Here is a 22,277-nt window from a genome sequence, read left to right on the forward strand (position 1 = left end):
TACAAAGCTGCAAAATACGTACAAAAGTATTACTACTTTTGCCATTCTGTGAACTGTGGACAGACTCAAGTGGCTTATTTGTGCTGTGATCTAATGGCATAACAAAATAGTTCTCAAGGCAGGCTTCCCCAAAAAGCCTATGAAGATGCAGTTGATATTTTACAACTTAACACCACAGATGAGAGTAGTCTTTATGTCTTACTCAAATGTATATAAGCCATATGCTTGTCTGGAATTCCAACGCATATTCACTCATAGCAGCATCATGTTGTAAGTGATAAGGAACATATACAGACTCCAAGGACCAGTTTACAGTACAGTCACATTAAAGGAAACAGCAGACTGTAGTGCCTAATAATGCTGTGATAATCCACACACAGAAACTGAGATTTATAAAACATATCTTTTTATTTATTTATTACCAATGTAGCATGTTAGTTATTACCTGTAAATGTGATTAACTGTAAAGAGAAGCATAAAATAAGCCTTTAGTTATAATGACAGTTTATCCATAGCTCTGTTTGATGCTTTACTTAATATTTTGTTTTCTCCATCTTACCTCACAATTCATGCTCTCACTGTGATCAGTGCTGTGCATTCTGTTAAAATAATGAAAAAGAGGAAAGGCAATTTATATTAAGTATTGTTGGAAAGCAGTGTAGATTAGTGTGGACTAATATGACACTATTTTACAAAAGTAAAGACTAAGTCTAACATTATTTTATTAAAATGTCAAATATAAAACTACATGCACATTAAAAATTATACAGTATAAAACTTTACATTTTGCACATAAAATACAGTTAGTTCCTGAGAGATGCATGGAGAGACAATTTTATCTCAAAATGGGTTCCATCACTGAATTTTAAACATTGCATCTGTTGCATTTTTGTCGTGACTTCTCAGCTGATGAGGGTTGAATTTTCTGGAAACCTGAGCAAAATTCCCATGTCAACAGTTTAACAAACAAACAAGCAAATGAAAAACAAGAAAATTTCATCTAATGTCTGAATGTGAAACTTACCATCAAGGTCTGTGCCACATGTAATCATCCTACTTCTCACAGACTCTTCAGACTTTACAGAATTCTCAAATGCCATACATGCTATCCTGTAGAATAACTCTTGAATACCTTCACCAGTGCTTGACGAAACTGCCCAAAATTCTGCTTTCAGATCCGTGGCCATTTTGATTGCATATTTCTCAACTTCCTTATATGCAATGGCCGACTGAAATAAAAAATAATAGCCCTGGATTAGTCAGAATGAAACTTAAAAAAGTGATAGACCTCTAGGTAAGTGTGACCGAAGTTAGTGGGTCATTTTTTCTAATAAAAAAATGGACCCAGAGAGAGACAGAGAGAGAGAGTGAGAAATATTTTTGGGACAAACAGAGTTTCACACCATTAGATTTTGGGAGAGGAACCAACGAAAAACATGGAGTCTGGTTCAGATTTTCAGCAGCAAATATGGTTCAGTACAGCTTATATGTCAGGCAAGAGGCAATGCCCCCCCCATGAACCATGGACCTTGCCGTTGGTGGGGAGGCTTGCGTGCCTCAGCGATACAGATAGCCGTACCGTAGGTGCAACCACAACGGAGGGGTATCTGTTGAGAGGCCAGACAAACGTGTGGTTCCTGAAGAGGGGCAGCAGCCTTTTCAGTAGTTGCAAGGGCAACAGTCTGGATGATTGACTGATCTGGCCTTGTAACAATAACCAAAACGGCCATGCTGTGCTGGTACTGCGAACGGCTGAAAGCAAGGGGAAACTACAGCCGTAATTTTTCCCGAGGGCATGCAGCTTTACTGTATGATTACATGATGATGGCGTCCTCTTGGGTAAAATATTCCGGAGGTAAAATAGTCCCCCATTCGGATCTCCGGGCGGGGACTACTCAAGAGGATGTCGTTATCAGGAGAAAGAAAACTGGCGTTCTACGGATCGGAGCGTGGAATGTCAGATCCCTTAATCGGGCAGGTAGGTTAGAAAATTTAAAAAGGGAAATGGATAGGTTGAAGTTAGATATAGTGGGAATTAGTGAAGTTCGGTGGCAGGAGGAACAAGACTTCTGGTCAGGTGACTACAGGGTTATAAACACAAAATCAAATAGGGGTAATGCAGGAGTAGGTTTAATAATGAATAGGAAAATAGGAATGCGGGTAAGCTACTACAAACAGCATAGTGAACGCATTATTGTGGCCAAGATAGATACGAAGCCCACACCTACTACAGTAGTAGAAGTTTATATGCCAACTAGCTCTGCAGATGACGAAGAAATTGAAGAAATGTATGATGAAATAAAAGAAATTATTCAGATAGTGAAGGGAGACGAAAATTTAATAGTCATGGGTGACTGGAATTCGAGTGTAGGAAAAGGGAGAGAAGGAAACATAGTAGGTGAATATGGATTGGGGGACAGAAATGAAAGAGGAAGCCGCCTGGTAGAATTTTGCACAGAGCACAACATAATCATAGCTAACACTTGGTTTAAGAATCATGAAAGAAGGTTGTATACATGGAAGAACCCTGGAGATACTAAAAGGTATCAGATAGATTATATAATGGTAAGACAGAGATTTAGGAACCAGGTTTTAAATTGTAAGACATTTCCAGGGGCAGATGTGAACTCTTACCACAATCTATTGGTTATGACCTGTAGATTAAAACTGAAGAAACTGCAAAAAGGTGGGAATTTAAGGAGATGGGACCTGGATAAACTAAAAGAACCAGAGGTTGTACAGAGATTCAGGGAGAGCATAAGGGAGCAATTGACAGGAATGGGGGAATTAAATACAGTAGAAGAAGAATGGGTAGCTTTGAGGGATGAAGTAGTGACAGCAGCAGAGGATCAAGTAGGTAAAAAGACGAGGGCTAGGAGAAATCCTTGGGTAACAGAAGAAATATTGAATTTAATTGATGAAAGGAGAAAATATAAAAATGCAGTAAGTGAAACAGGCAAAAAGGAATACAAACGTCTCAAAAATGAGATCGACAGGAAGTGCAAAATGGCTAAGCAGGGATGGCTAGAGGACAAATGTAAGGATGTAGAGGCCTATATCACTAGGGGTAAGATAGATACCGCCTACAGGAAAATTAAAGAGACCTTTGGAGATAAGAGAACGACTTGTATGAATATCAAGAGCTCAGATGGAAACCCAGTTCTGAGCAAAGAAGGGAAAGCAGAAAGGTGGAAGGAGTATATAGAGGGTCTATACAAGGGTGATGTACTTGAGGACAATATTATGGAAATGGAAGAGGATGTAGATGAAGATGAAATGGGAGATATGATACTGCGTGAAGAGTTTGAAAGAGCAATGAAAGACCTGAGTTGAAACAAGGCCCCCGGAGTAGACAATATTCCATTGGAACTACTGACGGCCGTGGGAGAGCCAGTCCTGACAAAACTCTACCATCTGGTGAGCAAGATGTATGAAACAGGCGAAATACCCTCAGACTTCAAGAAGAATATAATAATTCCAATCCCAAAGAAAGCAGGTGTTGACAGATGTGAAAATTACCGAACTATCAGCTTAATAAGTCACAGCTGCAAAATACTAACACGAATTCTTTACAGACGAATGGAAAAACTAGTAGAAGACAACCTCGGGGAAGATCAGTTTGGATTCCGTAGAAACACTGGAACACGTGAGGCAATACTGACCTTACGACTTATCTTAGAAGAAAGATTAAGGAAAGGCAAACCTACGTTTCTAGCATTTGTAGACTTAGAGAAAGCTTTTGACAATGTTGACTGGAATACTCTCTTTCAAATTCTAAAGGTGGCAGGGGTAAAATACAGGGAGCGAAAGGCTATTTACAATTTGTACAGAAACCAGATGGCAGTTATAAGAGTCGAGGGGCATGAAAGGGAAGCAGTGGTTGGGAAGGGAGTAAGACAGGGTTGTAGCCTCTCCCCGATGTTGTTCAATCTGTATATTGAGCAAGCAGTAAAGGAAACAAAAGAAAAATTCGGAGTAGGTATTAAAATTCATGGAGAAGAAATAAAAACTTTGAGGTTCGCTGATGATATTGTAATTCTGTCAGAGACAGCAAAGGACTTGGAAGAGCAGTTGAATGGAATGGACAGTGTCTTGAAAGGAGGATATAAGATGAACATCAACAAAAGCAAAACAAGGATAATGGAATGTAGTCTAATTAAGTCGGGTGATGCTGAGGGAATTAGATTAGGAAATGAGGCACTTAAAGTAGTAAAGGAGTTTTGCTATTTGGGGAGCAAAATAACTGATGATGGTCGAAGTAGAGAGGATATAAAATGTAGGCTGGCAATGGCAAGGAAAGCGTTTCTGAAGAAGAGAAATTTGTTAACATCCAGTATTGATTTAAGTGTCAGGAAGTCATTTCTGAAAGTATTCGTATGGAGTGTAGCCATGTATGGAAGTGAAACATGGGCGATAACCAGTTTGGACAGGAAGAGAATAGAAGCTTTCGAAATGTGGTGCTACAGAAGAATGCTAAAGATTAGATGGGTAGATCACATAACTAATGAGGAAGTATTGAATAGGATTGGGGAGAAGAGAAGTTTGTGGCACAACTTGACCAGAAGAAGGGATCGGTTGGTAGGACATGTTCTGAGGCATCAAGGGATCACCAATTTAGTATTGGAGGGCAGCGTGGAGGGTAAAAATCGTAGAGGGAGACCAAGAGATGAATACACTAAGCAGATTCAGAAGGATGTAGGTTGCAGTAGGTACTGGGAGATGAAAAAGCTTGCACAGGATAGAGTAGCATGGAGAGCTGCATCAAACCAGTCTCAGGACTGAAGACCACAACAACAACAACAGAGGCAATGACAGCTTGTTTGAATCCTAGGGATGTGCTCTTGGGATGCTACATCCAGTATTCACTTTGCTGGATGGTGTACAGCATGATCCATGCACTTCCTTCACTTGGGCATGTCCCTAGAGTTGACAGTGCATACACGAAATTTCTATCCATTGCATAGTGGTTGTTCATGGAAGGTAGTTTGTAAAATAATTGAGGATGTAATTTATAAAATATGTGATGTTATTCACTTTACAGAAAGTATAATTAAAGAATCATTATGAAGTGATTTTTTTTCCTTCTTTCAAAAACAGCAAGCCGGTACTGTTCGGTTCAATGTAGATGCGACTGCAACTATATCTTCCAATTGGGCATATAAGGTGTGTATGCACAGTTTTCTGCCCCTAATTATAGGGAGAGGTGGTAATTCAAAGATCTACAACATAGGTACAATTGAGGGGCCTAGTGAAAGAGACAGCTATCCCACACATATGGGGGAAAATGTGTTTTTGGGACACTTAGCTCTTCATGTCATCAGTTAATAAATGTCAAAATACATAGTTAGTTCTATATCCCAGCTGCTATACATATCCAATTGTACTCATTTTGAGTTGGTATGACTCTCTGTCCCAGATGGACTTATCTCACATCTAAGGGCCTGGATTGTAAACTGTATTTACACCGATGGACCAACATTTTGAGCTATGGTATTTATTATCAATTCTTTGACATTAAAATATACACAATATGTTACAATTTCTTCATTTCAACATTATTTTAGAGCCTTAATGTAATTTCCATAATTAATCATATCAGTCAAAGCTAGAATATGCACATGTTAGTTTGTGTGTATAAACTGGAAGTAAATGCTTTAGTAAAAATGCAAAGACAAGAAGTCTTACTCACAAGCAGGATACTGGTTATGTGTGTAAGATTTATGGAGCTAGTTCTAGTGTCAACTGGTGCTGTTGTGCTTCATTAGATAACTGAATGGGTATAATACTCAGAAATAATTTTTATCAGGATTGATTTTACAGACAGAGTGTACTCATGATCACAAATGTGACCGTAGTGGTCTTTCAGTAAGGGAACAAAAGTATTCTTTTTGTGCGTAAGGAGAAACTACAAAATGATGAATATGAGAGAGTCTCTGTGAAATATTTTGTATTTTCAGCATTTCAAAAAAGAAACTTTCCACAATTACCAGGTCGTGTGAAAATGATAGACAGGATGATAATCTTGGTAATGAATAATGAGGAAATTTCACATCACCTCACTTTTATCAGAAACATAAACACGCACACATAACAAAAGTGTCTTGGAATCTATATGGGATCGTGTAAAAAGTTCCCATTGCACATTGGTCATTATTCTTGAAGTGACATTACTAACAGTGTGTATACAAAAATACAATGAATTCTGTAACTGAGACGTATCATCAATGGGAAATGGAAAGCGAAGACAGGCATAAATACTGCATTATTGTATACAGCCCACAGTCTTTAGTACAGATTTCACTTAAATTATTTTTGTCTGAAACCTGCAAAGGATGCAATGAGTGGGCTGCTTCAAAAAATGAAGGCTGAAGCTAATGCAGCTCACACCTTACTGAAGCAGTTGTAACTGGGTACAAAAAGTAATGAATATTGTTACTGCTTGGTAAGGTATGAGTTACAGCAAACATTACCCAAAATTACTGGCTGAAGCAGTTTATGATGCCCAACACTTTTGTGCATACAATCTTGGCATTCATGTATGAAAAACAGACATTGTGTATATTTGTATCTGCCCACAGAGTACAGACCCATATGGTCTTCTGACATGGTGTGGTGTTTGCAGCAGAAAATGTGTTTCATAAATGGAATCTGGCTTTATTTCCAGATTCATGTTCAGGGCAAAACTAAAATAACTGTTTTCATCCTGTACTAAGAGCTTGTTGGCTTGGGTATGAATGATATGGGGCAATATTTCTTCATATTAGGGCACACCTGCCTTTCTAATGGGCAGTAATGTGTGTTTGGTGTTGCTGCGGTAGTGTACGGGAAAGTGTCATCACTGAATGACTGTAGGAGGATACAGAATGACTTGGATAGAATTTCTATTTGGTGTCATGAATGGCAGCTTGTTCTAATTGTGAAAAAATGCAAGTTAATGCAGATAAGTAGATGGTTAAAGTTTCAAACACATGAAACTGAAGAAAATGCCTTCAACCTAAAAAAATGAAAGAAAAAAATTCACACAAAATATTAGAAGAATCAATAGAGGATTCCATAAAGATATTATAAACTCTATAGAAGGTAATTATCATTAAACCAACTCCAGGAACTACTATAAAATCTTTGGGAAACAACTACAACAAAATGAGGCCCCTACACTAATACTGAAAGATGAAGATGGAAGAATGACACACAGTAACAAGGAAAATGCAGAAATCATGGCAAAAGCATTTAACAAACTTTTGAATTGCGAGGAACCCAAAGAACCCTTACAAATCAACATAAATACACCAATAAAAACCAAACCTAACAAACTAGACCCTCCAACTTTCCAAGAAATAGAAAAAATTCTTAAAGGACAAAAAAATTATAAGGCATGTGGAGAAGATCAGGTTTTTGTTGAAATGTGGAAATATGCAAGTCACACAGTCAAGACCTCCTTACACGTGGCTCTAACAAAAATTTGGGTAACAGAACAATTCCTCGAACACTGGACCACAGCTATCATCCACCCACTGCACAAAAAGGGAGATAAGAGCAACCCAGACAACTACAGAGGAATCTCTCTCCTAGATTGCACATACAAAATTCTATCCAAGATCCTATATGAAAGAATCAAGGAGCAATTAGAACAGGAGTTGCATATGACTGTCTCCACAGACCTTCAGTATTAAAATTTTTAAGAAATCTAGGACTCCATCCAAAACTAATTAAAATAATACAACTAACTCTAACCAACACTAAATCAAAAGTGAAGTTTAGAGGAGAAATTTCGGAACCATTCCTCATAAAAACAGGCTTAAGACAAGGTGACTGCCTATCACCATTACTGTTCAACTGTGCACTGGAATACATAATGAGAGAATGGTACAAGGACAATCCAAAGATAATAAGGATTGGAAGTGCAAAAGATGATATTAGCTTAAACTGCTTGGGATTCGCTGATGATCTTGCTCTCCTAGCCAACACCATTCAAGAAGCCAGGTAACAAGTGAAATCACTACAAGAAATAGCAGAGAAAGTAGGCCTTATAATTTCATTTGAAAAAAACAGAGATTAAGCTAACTGATCCACCACTTGCAAACAAAATTACAATAGGAGAACAGGAAATCAAAATTGTTGATAAATTTAAATATTTAGGCGAAATAATAACATACAATCTAAATGAGAAGTCATCATGGCAGAATAGAATAAAAAAATGAACTACACAAATTACATTACCAAAACTACATACAACAAAAAAAGCCTATCTATAGATGCAAAATTAAAACACTATAAAACAGTTCCACAACAAGAAATAATGTATGCAGCTGAAACTATCTTCAAAACAACTAATACAGCAGAAATTGACAGAATACTAAAATAGAAAGAAGAATAATTAGGACATGTATAAATGAACAGTATAAAATAGATGGACATTGGAGAATAGCATCAAATGAAACAGTATATAAGAAAATAGAACCAGTCATGAGCACAATCAAGAAGAAACGCATCTCATTCTTTGAACATCTGATGAGAGCTCCAGAAAACAGAATTAGTAAAAAAATAATACAAAAATTGTGGAAAAGCAAGAGTGATATTAAATGGACCACAGAAATTAAGGAAGGATACAAAATAACTCCAAATTACAGTAGATGACCTAAAAAACAAGACAGAGAAAACCAGAATACTGCAAGACCCGTAAACCAGACTACAACTGAAAATCAATAAAAGGAGTACAGGAAGAGTGGTCTCAGATGAAGAAAGAAAGAAAACATATGAAAGAATGAAGAAATATTGGGCAGATAGAAGAGCAAAACACCTTTCATATAAGAATAGACTCTAATAATGATATTACCTAAATATCATATTATGTTATTGTTGAGCCAAATTGTATCACTGTGTAACAACTTGTTTACAACTTTGTATTTTTGACTAGAGTGGTCTAATGAAGGCCATAAAATAAATAATAATAATAATAACAATTAAAGTAGGAAAAACAATCTTGTAATGTTTGAATGCAGTATTTGTGGTGTTTGTTTAAAACAGTGACATCAATTAAATATCTAGACGTTGACTAGAGTGGTCCAATGAAGGCCATAAAATAAATAAATAAATAATAATAATAATAATAAAAGTAGGAAAAACAATATTGTAATGTTTGAATGCAGTATATGTGGTGTTTGTTTAAAACAGTCACATCAATTAAATATCTAGACGTAACACTGCAATTACATAAATTGGAATGAGTACCTAACATCAGCTGTAGTGAAAGTGAATGGTTGATGTTGGATTATTGGGTAAATTCCATGAAGGAGTAGTGCATTTATTAAGGAGACAATATACGGAACACTCGTGCGACCTGTTCCTCAGTACTGCTCGAGTGCTTGGTATCTCCACCAGGTCAGACTGATGTAAAACATCCTGGCAGATTCCATTAACATGTGTGCATTACGGAAATGTTCCAGAAACTCAAATGAGAATTCCTGGAGGGAACAATTTACTTTTATGAAACAATTTTGACAGAATTTAGAGGACCAGCATTTGTGACATACTGCAGGAGAATCCTATTGCCAATGAAATACACCTCACCGAAGGCTGGAAGCATAGAGACAGTCATTTTTGTCTAGAGCCATCTGAGAGTGGAGCAAGAAAAGGAAAGGCTAACATTGGTGAAAGGTACCTTATGGTTGCCAGCAGAGTATATATGTATGTGGACGTAGAAAACTTCTTAAACAGTTTAATGATTTATTTTTGAAATTATCCATTTATAACACTAATTTGTTGTTTGTTGTTGTAGTTGTTGTTGTGGTCTTCAGTCCAGAGACTGGTTTGATGCAGCTCTCCATGCTACTCTATCCTGTGCAAGCGTCTTCATCTCTGAATAACTACTGCAACCTACATCCTTCTGAAACCGCTTAGTGTATTCATCTCTTGGTCACCCTCTACGATTTTTGACCTCCACACTTCCCTCCAGTACTAAAGTGGTGATGCCTTGATGCCTCAGAACATATCCTGCCAACTGACCCCTTCTTCTAGTCACGATGTGCCACAAATTCCTCTTCTCCCCAATTCTATTCAGTACCTCCTCATTAGTTATGTGATCTACCCATCTAATCTTCAGCATTCTTCTGTAGCACCACATTTCAAAAGCTTCTATTCTATTCTAGTCTAAACTATTTATCATCCATACAAGTCTACACTCCATACAAATACTTTCAGAAAAGACTCCCTGACACTGTGGGGCAATGGATGGAAAATTTGTTCTATTGTTGCCATTCTCAACACAGGCTCTCTAACTACAATGTTGGCAACCAGAAAGTGATTAGCAAAAATGTGATGCCTGTAATTAAAGTTCACTGTGCCCACTCTGATGGTGAAATAAAGTTATTGATCATTGAAGTTCATTACACTGAGGATTTGGGATGATGTCTGGGATTCACAGAAAATGCAGTTTACTATAACAATTTTCACTATATTCTGAAAACGATAAAGTGTAAAATTTCAGACAAATGTTTACCCAAGCCATGCTACTATCAGCTATTGTACTATCAGAGCTGTTCAGAGTCTATTGCGCAGATCCTATTATCCCTAGGTAATGAAACTGTTCAATAATCGTTATCGATGTAAATGTTCAAAGTGAATGCTCGCCAAAATTTGATGTTAATACTCATCAAATGCCATGCTAGTAATGGTACAAGATCTATCCTGCGGTGACACGATGAAAATACGACATACACAAACTGAGAATAAATCACTGAAGTCGTTTCGCAATTTACACTTTACCACAATACGAACTCATTGTTATGTGCATACCGAGTTACATAATACAGCATCCTAGGCTGTACCTTGCAACTGCACAGATGCGACGCAGCTTCCGACATGGAGTGCGCACTGATACGAATCTAGAAGAGAACTGGGGCCTGACTGTAGCTCGCAGCACTCTTATTTATACAGCTGCGCTGCAGACTGCCGAAGCCGCAACCGACAACATTTGCCTTCCTGACTAGCCGCTGGGGTTAGTAGAGCACCACTTCAAGTTACTAAATAATTAATTGCTTCATTCGCTGAAGGCCAATGAAGCTCTCAATTTAATTGTGCTATCAGCACACAGGTAAGTATCTGTAATAAAACTCTGATGTGGCTAGGTTAAATACTTTTGGTGAGAGAATTATTTTAGTTGCACTGCAAGCAATAGATGAGCTCTGAACTTGCCCTTTGGAGAGACACTACAACTTCTCAAATCTTTGTTATTATAGCGTATCTCCATTCTACCTAAATCTAAACATCCTAGCTTTATTTAATCACTTACTTAATCTATCTTGCTTCTGTACTTTTAGGACACAAAAAAAATCATGAATTTCAACCAAAATATTACTTTGAGATCCAGCATGCTGTTTCCATTAACTTACAGTGAAAAAAGGAATCGGAATATAAATTTTGAAGTTTCTAGCTCCTTCCTGTTGCACCGATGATTTTTACATAAAATGTCCAAATTTCGAAAACTGTTAAAGTTACTAAACTGAAACTTAACACATTATTATTTTAGCATCATTCCTGACATGCTATTAACTTTTCAGATCACTTACTTTACTTTTAAGGTATTGTGCAACATTCGTGACGTCATAGCTAGTTACAGCAGACTAGGCTGGCACACAATGGAATGCATATGAATTCTATATGGCATGAGTAGGCTGCTTCCATACAACACTTAAATCTATACTTTACGTTAACAAATTTCTCTTCTTCAGAAGTGCTTTCCATGACATAGCCAGTCTACATTTTATATCCTCTCTACTTTGACCATCATCATTTATTTTCTCCCCTAATGGCAAAACTTATTTACTACTTTAAGTGACTCATTTCCTAATCTAATACCATCAGCATCACCTAATTTAGTTCAAATACATTCCATTACCTTGTTTTGTTTTTGTTGATATTCAACTTATATCCTCCTTTCAAGACACTGTCCATTCCGTTCAACTGCTCTTCCAGGTCCTTTGCTGTCTCTGACAGTATTACAATGTCATCGGCAAAGTTTTTATTTCTGCTTCATGGATTTTAATTTCTACTCCAAATTTTTCTTTTGTTTCCTTTACTGCTTGCTCAATACACAGATTGAATAACATCGGGGGCAGACTACAACCCTGTCTCACTCCTTTCTCAACCACTGCTTCCCTTTCATGTCCCTCAATTCTTATAACTGCCATCTGGTTGCCGTAAAAGTTGTAAATAGCCTTTCACTCCCTGTCTTTTAACTCTGCCACCTTCAGAATTTTAAAGAGTGTATTCCAGTCAACATTGTCAAAAGTGTTTTTTAAGTCTACTAATGCTAGATACGTAGGTGTGCCTTTCCTCACCTGTCTTCTAAAATAAGTCATAGGGTCAGTATTGCCTCGTGTGTTCCAACATTTCTATAGAATCCAAACTTATCTTCCCCAGGGACGGCTTCTACCAGTTTTTCCAGTTGTCTGTAAAGAATTTGTGTCAGTATTTTGCAACCATGGCTTATTAAACTGATAACTCAGTTATTTTCATGACTGTAAACACCTGCTCTCTTTGGGATTAAAATTATTACATTCTTCTTGAAGTCTGAAGGTATTTCGCCTGTCTCATACATCTTGTTCACCAAATGGAAGAGTTTTGTCATGGCTGTCCGTCCTAAGATTACCTTATATTCTTAAAAAATCTCAAGTCTGTAGTACTACACCAGTTTTTTAATGAACAAATTTCCAGCAAAATGTAGTTTTTCTCACATTTAATAACATGTTGGGTATCTCCTTTTGGCACTAGCCCCCTCAATTTATGTCAAGAAAAAAATATTTTGACTATTAATAATATGTGAGATGATCTGTGGCTGTGCTGGCATATCAGCAGTTTGTTATGATGAGTGAAGGTACATTACTGGATCTCTAGTATTCCTCACTTGGTGTACAGTCTAGGAGCATCACTATTTTTTAATTTTATCCTGCATTTTCTCTTAATATCATCGGCGAACCTCAAAGTTTTTATTTCTTCTCCATGGATTTTAATTCCTAGTCCAAATTTTTCTTTTGTTTCCTTTACTGCTTGCTCAATATACAGATTGAATAACATCGGGGAGAGGCTACAGCCGTGTCTCACTCCCTTCCCAACCACTGCTTCCCTTTCATGCCTCTCGACTCTTATAACTGCCTTCTGGTTTCTGTACAAATTGTAAATAGCCTTTCACTTCCTATATTTTACCCCTGCCACCTTCAGAATTCGAAAGAGAGTATTCCAGTCAACATTGTCAAAAGCTTTCTCTATGTCTACAAATGCTAGAAACATAGGTTTGCCTTTCCTTAATCTATTTTCTAAGATAAGTCATAGGGTAAGTACTGCCTCATGTGTTCCAATATTTCTGCAGAATCCAAACTGATCTTCCCCGAGGTCGGCTTCTACCAGTTTCTCCATTTGTCTGTAAAGAATTCAGATTAGTATTTTGTGGCTGTGACTTATTAAACTGATAGTTCGGTAATTTTCACATCTGTCAACACCTGCTTTCTATGGGATTGGAATTATTATGTTCTTCTTGAAGTCTGAGGGTATTTCGCCTGTCTCATACATCTTGCTCACTACATGGTAGAGTTTTGTTAGGCCTGGCTCTCCCAAGGCTGTCAGTAGATCTAATGGAATGTTGTCTACTCCTGGGGCCTTGTTTCGACTTAGGTCTCTCAGTGCTCTGTCAAACTCTTCACGCAGTATAATATCTCCTATTTCATCTTCATCTACATTCTCTTCCATTTCCATAATATTGTCCTCAAGAACATCGCCCTTGTATAGACCCTCTATATACTCCTTCCAGCTTTCTGCTTTCTCTTTTTTGCTTAGAACTGGGTTTCCATCTGAGCTCTTGATATTCATGCAAGTGGTTCTCTTTTCTCCAAAGGTCTCTTTAATTTTCCTGTAGGCAGTATCTACCTTACCCCTAGAAATATGCACATCTACATCCTTACGTTTGTCCTCTAGCCATTCCTGCTTAGCCATTTTGCACTTCCTGTCGATCTCATTTTTGAGACGTTTGTATTCTTTTTTGCCTGCTTCATTTACTGCATTTTTATATTTTCTCCTTTCGTCAATTAAATTCAATATCTCTTCCAATACCCAAGGATTTCTACAAGCCCTCGTCTTTTTACCTACTTGATCTTCTGCTGCCTTCACTACTTCATTCCTCAAAGCTACCCATTCTTCTTCTACTGTATTTCTTTCCCCCATTCTTGTCAATTGTTCCCTAATGTTCTCCCTGAAACACTCTACAACCTCTGGTTCTTTCAGTTTATCCAGGTCCAATCTCCTCAAATTCCCACCTTTTTGCAGTTTCTTCAGTTTTAATCTACAGTTCATAACCAACAGATTGTGGTCAGAGTCCACGTCTGCCCCTGGAAATGTCTTACAATTTAAAACCTGGTTCCTGAATCTCTGTCTTACCATTATATAATCTATCTGAAACCTTCTAGTATCTCCAGGCTTCTTCTATGTATACAACCTTCTTTCAAGATTCTTGAACCAAGTGTTAGCTATGATTAAGTTATGCTCTGTGCAAAATTCTACCAGGTGGCTTCCTCTTTCATTCCTTACTCCCATTGCATATTCACCTACTACGTTCCCTTCTCTTCCTTTTTCTACTATCGAGTTCCAGTCACTCATGACTATTAAATTTTCCTCTCCCTTCACTATCTGAATAATTTATTTCATCTCATCATACATTTCATCAATCTCTTCGTCATCTGCGGAGCTAGTTGGCATATAAACTTGTACTACTGTGGTAGGTGTGGGCTTCGTATCTATCCTGTCCACAATAATGCGTGCACTATGCTGTCAGTAGTAGCTTACCCACACTCCTGTTTTTCATTCATTTTTAGACCTACTCCTGCACTACCCCAATTTGATTATGTATTTATAACCCTGTATTCACTGGACCAGAAGTCTTGTTCCTCCTGCCACTGAACTTCACTAATTCCCACTATATCCAACTTTAAGCTATCCACTTCCCTTTTTAAATTTTCTAACCTACCTGCCCGATTAAGGGATCTGACATTCCACGCTCATAACAACATCCTCTTGAGTAGTCCCCGCTCGGAGATCCAAATGCGGGACTATTTTACCTCCGGAATATTTTACCTAATAGGACGCCATCATAATTTAACCATACAGTAAAGCTGCATGCCCTCGGGAAAAATTACTGTGTAGTTTCCCCTTGCTTTCAACCATTCGCAGTACCAGCACAGCAAGGCCGTTTTGGTTAGTGTTACAAGGCCAGGTCAGTCAATCATCCAGACTGTTGCCCCTGCAACTACTGAAAAGGCTGTTGCCCCTCTTCAGGAACCACACATTCGTCCGGCCTCTGAACAGATACCCCTCTATTGTGGTTACACGTACGGTACGGTACGGCTATCTGTATCGCTGAGGCACGCTAGCCTCCACACCAATGGCAAGGTCTATGGTTCATGGTGGGATTTATCTCTTATGTTTATAAATTAACATAAAGCATTATTTACAATGCACTGTATTAATACATATTAATTACAGTTTATCATAACAAAAGTTTTTTAATAAAACAAAGTATCCCAAACTGTCATGAATTAGCAGAATTATACACTTATGTCTTCGAAATAGACTGTATTATGTTCAGTCCACAGTAATACCGAAGTACTATATTTATTAAATTTCATGTGTGTTTTTCTGCTTAAGATGTTTAATCTCACATTTTTGTAAGTGTAAGCTCATTCACTCTATAGCACAGTAATTGCTCATTTGTTTTGTTTTGTTTTGAAGGCAACCGTCCATTTGTAAGCCAGTCAGTCAGGCTCCAGCTCTCAGCTGATATACATCTACAGAGCAGCAAATTAACTGTTTATCTGCAGCACTGTTCCCAGAGTTGTTTGGAGCCAAGTGAAGGGTCTCAGCCAAAGGCTTCGTCAACTCTGTGACATTCTTGGCTGCAGATTTCTAGACCTGCGCTATCATGTGGGGATTTGTAGGACTCCTCTTGGTAGGTCAGGGGTGCACTACACAAAGGAAGCAGTTAATCGAGTACTTGTGGAGTGCAGTAATGTGAGATGCTCTGATGAGCACTTGCCAGCCAATGTGAAGCAAGGAAAGTCAGACAGTGTTCAGAATAAAACACTTCGACTGAAAATTTTATTAGTAAACTGTCAAAGTACTCATAATAAAGTTCCACAATTTACTACCCTCCAAGAACGATAAATCGCCCAAAATATTTTTGGGACTGAGGGCTGGCTGAAACTCATGGTGGAGAGCTCTGAGATATTTAGCGAGTCATGGAACATATATTGGAAAGACAGATTAGAGGCCACAAGAGTGGGAGTGTTCATTGTGGCTGACAAATACACTACCTCATTGAGGTTGAAGTTGAGTGTGACAGTTCTAGAGTCATTCAAAAAAAGTCTAAAGTCAGTAAGCATGTAAATACCCATATCACGAACCACTACATGGAGGTGACTTCAATCTACTGAGTACAGGCTGTGTTGTCTATGAGAAATACTTTTGAACACTTTTCTGAAAACTGTCTTGAGCAGCTAGCCATTATAGCAACTATGTTTACGAAAGTTAATAAATCAGTAAAGATGGCTAGGACAGTGTTTCTGCTGGATAGAGCAGATAAGCACTTGTAAGTATCTCACTTAGAAATGAATTGACGTCACTTAGCTCTAGTAAGATGGATGCAGAGGAATAATGGACAAAGTTTTAAGCAGATTATAAATCATAGTCTGGAGAGTTACGTGCCTAGTAAGTGGATAAAGGACGCAAAAGATCCACCACAGTTTAATGATGAAATCTGGAAGATGCTGAGGGAGCTGAGGCTGTTGCCTTCTCAGTTCAAAAAACAACACAAAATGATGACAAGTGAAGGTTAATAGAGATTCGTGCATCTGTGAAAACATATGTGTACGAAGCATACAGCAGCTACCACCATCACACCTTAGCAAAAGATCTGGCAGAGCACCCTAGAAAATTCTGGTCCTATATAAAATCGCTAAGGAGACCTGAGGCTCCATTCAGTCCCTTGTTGACCAGTCTGGTGTGGCAGTTGGAGACAGCAAAACAAAGGCCAAAGTTTTAAATTTCACGTTCAAGAAATCGTTCACACAGGGGAATTGTGCAAACACAGCATCATTTGACCATCGGACATACTCCTGTATGGAAGACATAGTAACAATCATCCCTTGTGTAGAGAAACAACTGAAAGATTTGAAAGCAAATAAATCTCCACGTCTGGATGGAATCTCAATTCAATTTTACAAACGATAATGTACAGCACTGGCCCTTTACCTAGCTTGCATTTAATGTGAATCTCTTGCCCAGCACAAAATCCCAGGTGACTGGAACAAACTGCAGGTGTCTCCAGTTTATAAAAAGGGTAAAAGAACTGACCTGCAAAATTACAGACCAATATCCCTAACTTCAGTTTGCTGCAGAATCTTTGAATGTATTCTCAGTTCAGTTATGATAAACTTTCTTGAGACTGAGAAGCTTATATCCACAAATCAGCATGGTTTTAGAAAGCATCACTCGTGTGAAACTCAGCTTGCCCCTTTCTCACATTATATATTGTGAAATATGGATGAAGGCAACAGGCAGATTCCATATTTCTAGATTTCTGGGAAGCATTTGACACGGTGCCCCATTACAGGCTGTTAACGGAGGTGTGAGCATATGAAATAAGCTCACAGGTATGTGACGGGCTCAAAGATGTCTTAAGTAATAGAACCCAGTATGCTGTCCTTGACATCGAGTGTTCATCAGAGACAAGGGTAGCCTGGAGTGCCCCAGGGAAGTGTGATAAGACCACTGTTGTTCTTTATATATAATCAGCAGCAATATAGTATCCCAAATTATATAAAACAGTCTGACAATGCTTAATTAGTTTTTTGACTTCATGCCTGTTGACAGAATGTTGGTTAGGCAGCACTTCATCGTCTTGCAAGTTATGCTGCATCAGAAACAGCAAAGTTGTGCATTTCAGCTTAATGATAAGGTGAGGGGTCTCACGAATTCCGTCAAGGACTGCACATTTTATGTTCTCCAATTTTATGTTTTTCGTGATTCCACTTCATAAATTTGTGGCGACGATGAAATTGACACCAACATTGATAGGCATCCATCTTTGGACTCTAAGCATTATCTTTGGATCTTCCCCCATGTTCAGTTCTTTGTGATCCTTGTATGTGTTAAGGTTAATAAATGAACTATTGCGAAATGGGTGTGATTATTGGTGCAACCAACCTGGTTATTCTCCTCACTAGTGACCCAGAGTTGTAACGTCTTCCGTTTTCGCCATTTTAGTGTGTCCGCGACCTCCGCGTCTGTTATTTTCGTGTGTATTACATCGACACAGCATTCAAACAATGATTCGGCCCAGCGCCTAACACCGGATTTTGTGATCAACATGCATCGTGTTGCGGGCGATGTACACCTGCCAAAACTGCAACAAGATGCCTCTCACTCGATGATTCTGCTGATTTTGCCAGACATTTTCGAGCCTGCAACAATAAGTGAGGTTAGGAGTGCGCATGACTCTGGCTATCAAACGCCTTTGTTCCCGCCACATGTGCCCTCCCTCATCGACTGTGCAGTCACCTCTTAACGGATTTCTGTGCAGTGGGGGACCAATGCCGATTTCTGCAAATGCTTTGTCAGACAACGATTTGCCACACTGCAATCCGTGCAGTACCACGCGGATACCTGCTATGTGGCCGGAACTGCTTCGTCCACAGGTCTAACTCCTCAGCATCTGACCACGCCCACGCCCACGCCTGCCTCAGTTCAGCATTAGCACATGCCTTCCTACTTCGATACCTCGGCCTGCAACAGGAACAATAACTTGTTATCTGTGCCTGACCTCCACTTTCGTCCCACTGCTACGCCTCAGTGTTTTGTGCCACGACATTCACCTTATCTGCACACCGTTTCGAGTGGATTGACTATGAACAGTGAACATTCACACATTCCATCGCACGTTCGACATCATTTCCCACACTGTGCTTCTGGACAACCCGCACCTCCGCAGCCTCCCTGCAACACAGGTGGCCCCGGCTCTGATCATACGTCGAGCTTTCTGCGCACTAACATGTGTTCTCAAACTTTGAACTTTTTCTCACTTGTCGCCCCTGTGTTGGCTCCAGTCAAACTTCCGCTACCGTTCTCGGCACATCTCGGTGGCTCCGCGACGTGTCAATCCGTACACAGCTGCAACGTGTTGAGCTTCTGCAACCGCAATCGACACATTACGGTGTCTCACCCACGTTGGCCTTCCAGATCGCGACGGATCACACTCAACCACAACGTGTCACCTTCATGCTGCCACCCCAACAGCCGTCGTTGTCACATCCCCTGGAGGGACACTCTCCTGGAATACTACAGAAACAACAGCTCGATTCTGGCAGTGCCCCGACAAACTCAACTCAACCTGTTCTTCCGAACATTTTACAATGCTTACCGACGCTGCCGCCATTTAATTCTGACAGAGCAACAACCTGATTCAAAATTGTGGATGAAGTGTTCGACCATTACAAACTCGACGAGTCAACCAGGTTTCTGTGCCTCATCACCCACCTGCACGACCAGGAGGACTTGATTACTGACCTGGTCTACGCCCCGGACTCATCTAACCAGTACACTCTAGCCAAAAAGACAGTTCTACGTCGGCTTGCACTCTCAGCTGAGGCAGCAATATGGCAAGCGCTCCACGTCGAGCAACTAGGCAACGATAAACCTTCCCAGCTCTGGAGACGACTACGTGCCCAGGTCAGCGCCGATCTATTCTCTGACACAGCTCTCCTCGCCATCTGGTCAGATAAACTATCTCCTCACATCCGCTTTGCTCTGGCTCAAAGGTCTCCTGAACCTGCCGAGCAAAGAATGACAATTGCTGACAAGCTACACGATGCATCACTGCTCTATTTCGCCAGCCGCTGCCTATCTGACAAGTCTCAGGTTCAGGCTTATCGTCCTGCAGCCAGGGCAGCACTGCACCAACTGCTCTGCTCGCTCCAGGAAGCAGTAAACAAGCTACTGGGACATCACCGGCTCCACCCACAGTCATGGCCCCTCCTGCAACCGAACCTGCTGCAGCCACCGAACCTCGGCCACTGCCACTGACAACGAATGTTCCATAGGAAGTGCAACTCTACTACCCATACTGTTAGTTCCACACACGGTTTGGTGAAGTGGCATGGAACTGCAGACCACCCTGCTACTTCCCAAATGCCAATCGCAGGTAGGTCCGGGTGCCACCTCCTGCGCACAACATGATAGGCACCCCCCAGTGCTCCATTCTGTCTGGGAACGACCAGATAATTGCAGACGACTTTACATTAAAGACATTTCGTCGGGATACCTTTTCCTAGTGGACACAGGCGCCGATGTTTCACTGCTGCCTACGTCCTTAGCATCATCAAATATCCGCCCTCATCTTACTTCACTGCAAGCCGTGATTTCAACTAAACTACAATGCTCGGGTTCAACTTCCCATATCGTCTCACTCTCCGGAAACTGCAAACTCGAGTGGACTTTTTTAGTGTGTGAAATTGACGGACCTATACTAGGCATTGACTTCTTGCGACACCAAAAACTTTCACCGGACCTAGTGCGAAACACCGCATTTCACCATCTGTCCAAGACTCACTTCCCCTGTGCTCCGTCGAGCAACCCACCCATGACACATCGGTCCTGGCTCATCTCATCCGTACATGCTCGTCTCTGTCGATGACGTTACAAGAAACCATGCACAAGTGCCTTTCGAGCTTGAACACGTCGCTCGCCTACACAAGGAAAACTTTGAGCTCTCCCTCCGGCTCCACGAAACACAGCTCTATCTCTCCGATGCAGCAAAGAAATTACAGACCCTACAGCAAGGACAAAGCAAGGTCAGTAAGTGCGCCGAATCTGCTTGCAATCCCAGCAATCGTGCCTCCATGTGTTTACCTCCCGCTACCCATCGCAACTGTGCTATTAAGACTGCCATAACATGTACTGACAGTTCTGCAGGGGCACACCCTCCTAACATGGCAGCATTTGACACTCGGCCACACACAAGTGCACATGCGCGACCAGCGTCACGTGTTCCTGAACTGACGGCTCCTATCCCGTCCCTTGCAGACAGCACCTCAAACTATGCAACTTCGGCTCCTGTGCGCTGCCATGGGACCGCCACTGACAACCAAAGGCCACGCCATCGGACAATGGACTCACTAACAGCTCACGAGCTCTACTGAGCTCACCCAACCACGGTGCCACTGTTTCGGGCCGGTGGCCATCTTCTCACATTGACTCCTGAGACTTCGCTGCCTCAGCTCCTGTCGGATCCGCCAAGTGGCTATGAACACCACAACCGCGGCTCGCCTGCCCCGCCCGCCACATATTGTAAACAAACCGCCTCCCGTGCCACCGGCAACATTTCCGTCATCACCAATGCCACGGTTCACAACCTTCACCTCACGCCACGTCCCCCAATCTCCAGTAAACCATGTCGACTTTGTCTCGAGCGCCTCTCCGACCTTAAAAAGCAGATTTCTGAACTACTAAGCTCCGGCGTCATTGAACCCTCTGCAAGTAGCTGGTCTACACTCTTGACACCCAAGAAAGACGGGTCCTTGTGCATCTGCGGAGACTACCGTCGACTAAACGCATGAACAATTATGGACACGTACCCCATACCCAAAATTGCCGACTTTACCAGTTCCCATGCACGTGAGACCACGTTATCTGTCATTGATTGCAAACAGGCCTACCACCAGATCCCCATGGCACCTGAAGACATTGAGAAGACAGCAATCACCACCCCAATCGGTTTATTTCAGTTTCGATTCATGCCCTTCGGTCTGAAAAACGCAACCCAGACCTGGCAACGCTTCATCAATGAAGTGCTATTCGACCTAAAATTCTGCTTTGCATATCTTGATGACATTCTTGTGTTCAGCTCCTCCATCAAGGACAACATTTGACATGTGCAAATTGTTATGAACACTCTGGCAGCAGCAGGTATCGAGACCAACCAGGACAAATTGCAGCTACATCAACCCGCTGTCACTTTTCTTGGTTTTCGGGTCTCTGCCGACGGCATTTCACCGCCCCCTGAGAAAGTACAAACAATACTAAACCTACCCAGACCTTCGTCATTCAAAGAGCTCCAGCGCTTTCTGGGAACGGTTAATTATTATCGCCGACATCTACCTCGGGCTGCGGAGACTCAGGCTCCACTGATGGACATCTTGGCAGGCACCAACACTTCTGGATCTCGGCCCATTCCATGGACC

The 22,277-nt window shown here is 40.5% G+C and overlaps 1 protein-coding gene across 3 annotated transcripts in view; it reads right to left on the minus strand.

Moving 5' to 3' along the window:
• Positions 1-532: 532 nt before the first annotated feature.
• The window catches only part of LOC126473830 (ras-related protein Rab-34-like), a 123,692-nt gene continuing 101,947 nt past the window's right edge, over positions 533-22,277 (minus strand). For 2 of the 3 annotated variants that reach the window (XM_050101151.1, XM_050101152.1), the window contains exons 6-7: positions 1,025-1,229; positions 706-933 (exon numbers count right to left, since the gene is read on the minus strand). In XM_050101151.1, coding sequence (XP_049957108.1) covers positions 866-933; positions 1,025-1,229 — 273 coding nt within the window. In that variant the 3' untranslated portion in view covers positions 706-865. Of the gene's footprint in view, positions 600-705; positions 934-1,024; positions 1,230-22,277 lie in introns of those variants that run through there. The other variant, XR_007586529.1, reaches the window with a different exon arrangement.

The sequence above is a fragment of the Schistocerca serialis genome, chromosome 4 (assembly GCF_023864345.2).
Source record: "Schistocerca serialis cubense isolate TAMUIC-IGC-003099 chromosome 4, iqSchSeri2.2, whole genome shotgun sequence".
Taxonomy (NCBI): domain Eukaryota; kingdom Metazoa; phylum Arthropoda; class Insecta; order Orthoptera; family Acrididae; genus Schistocerca; species Schistocerca serialis.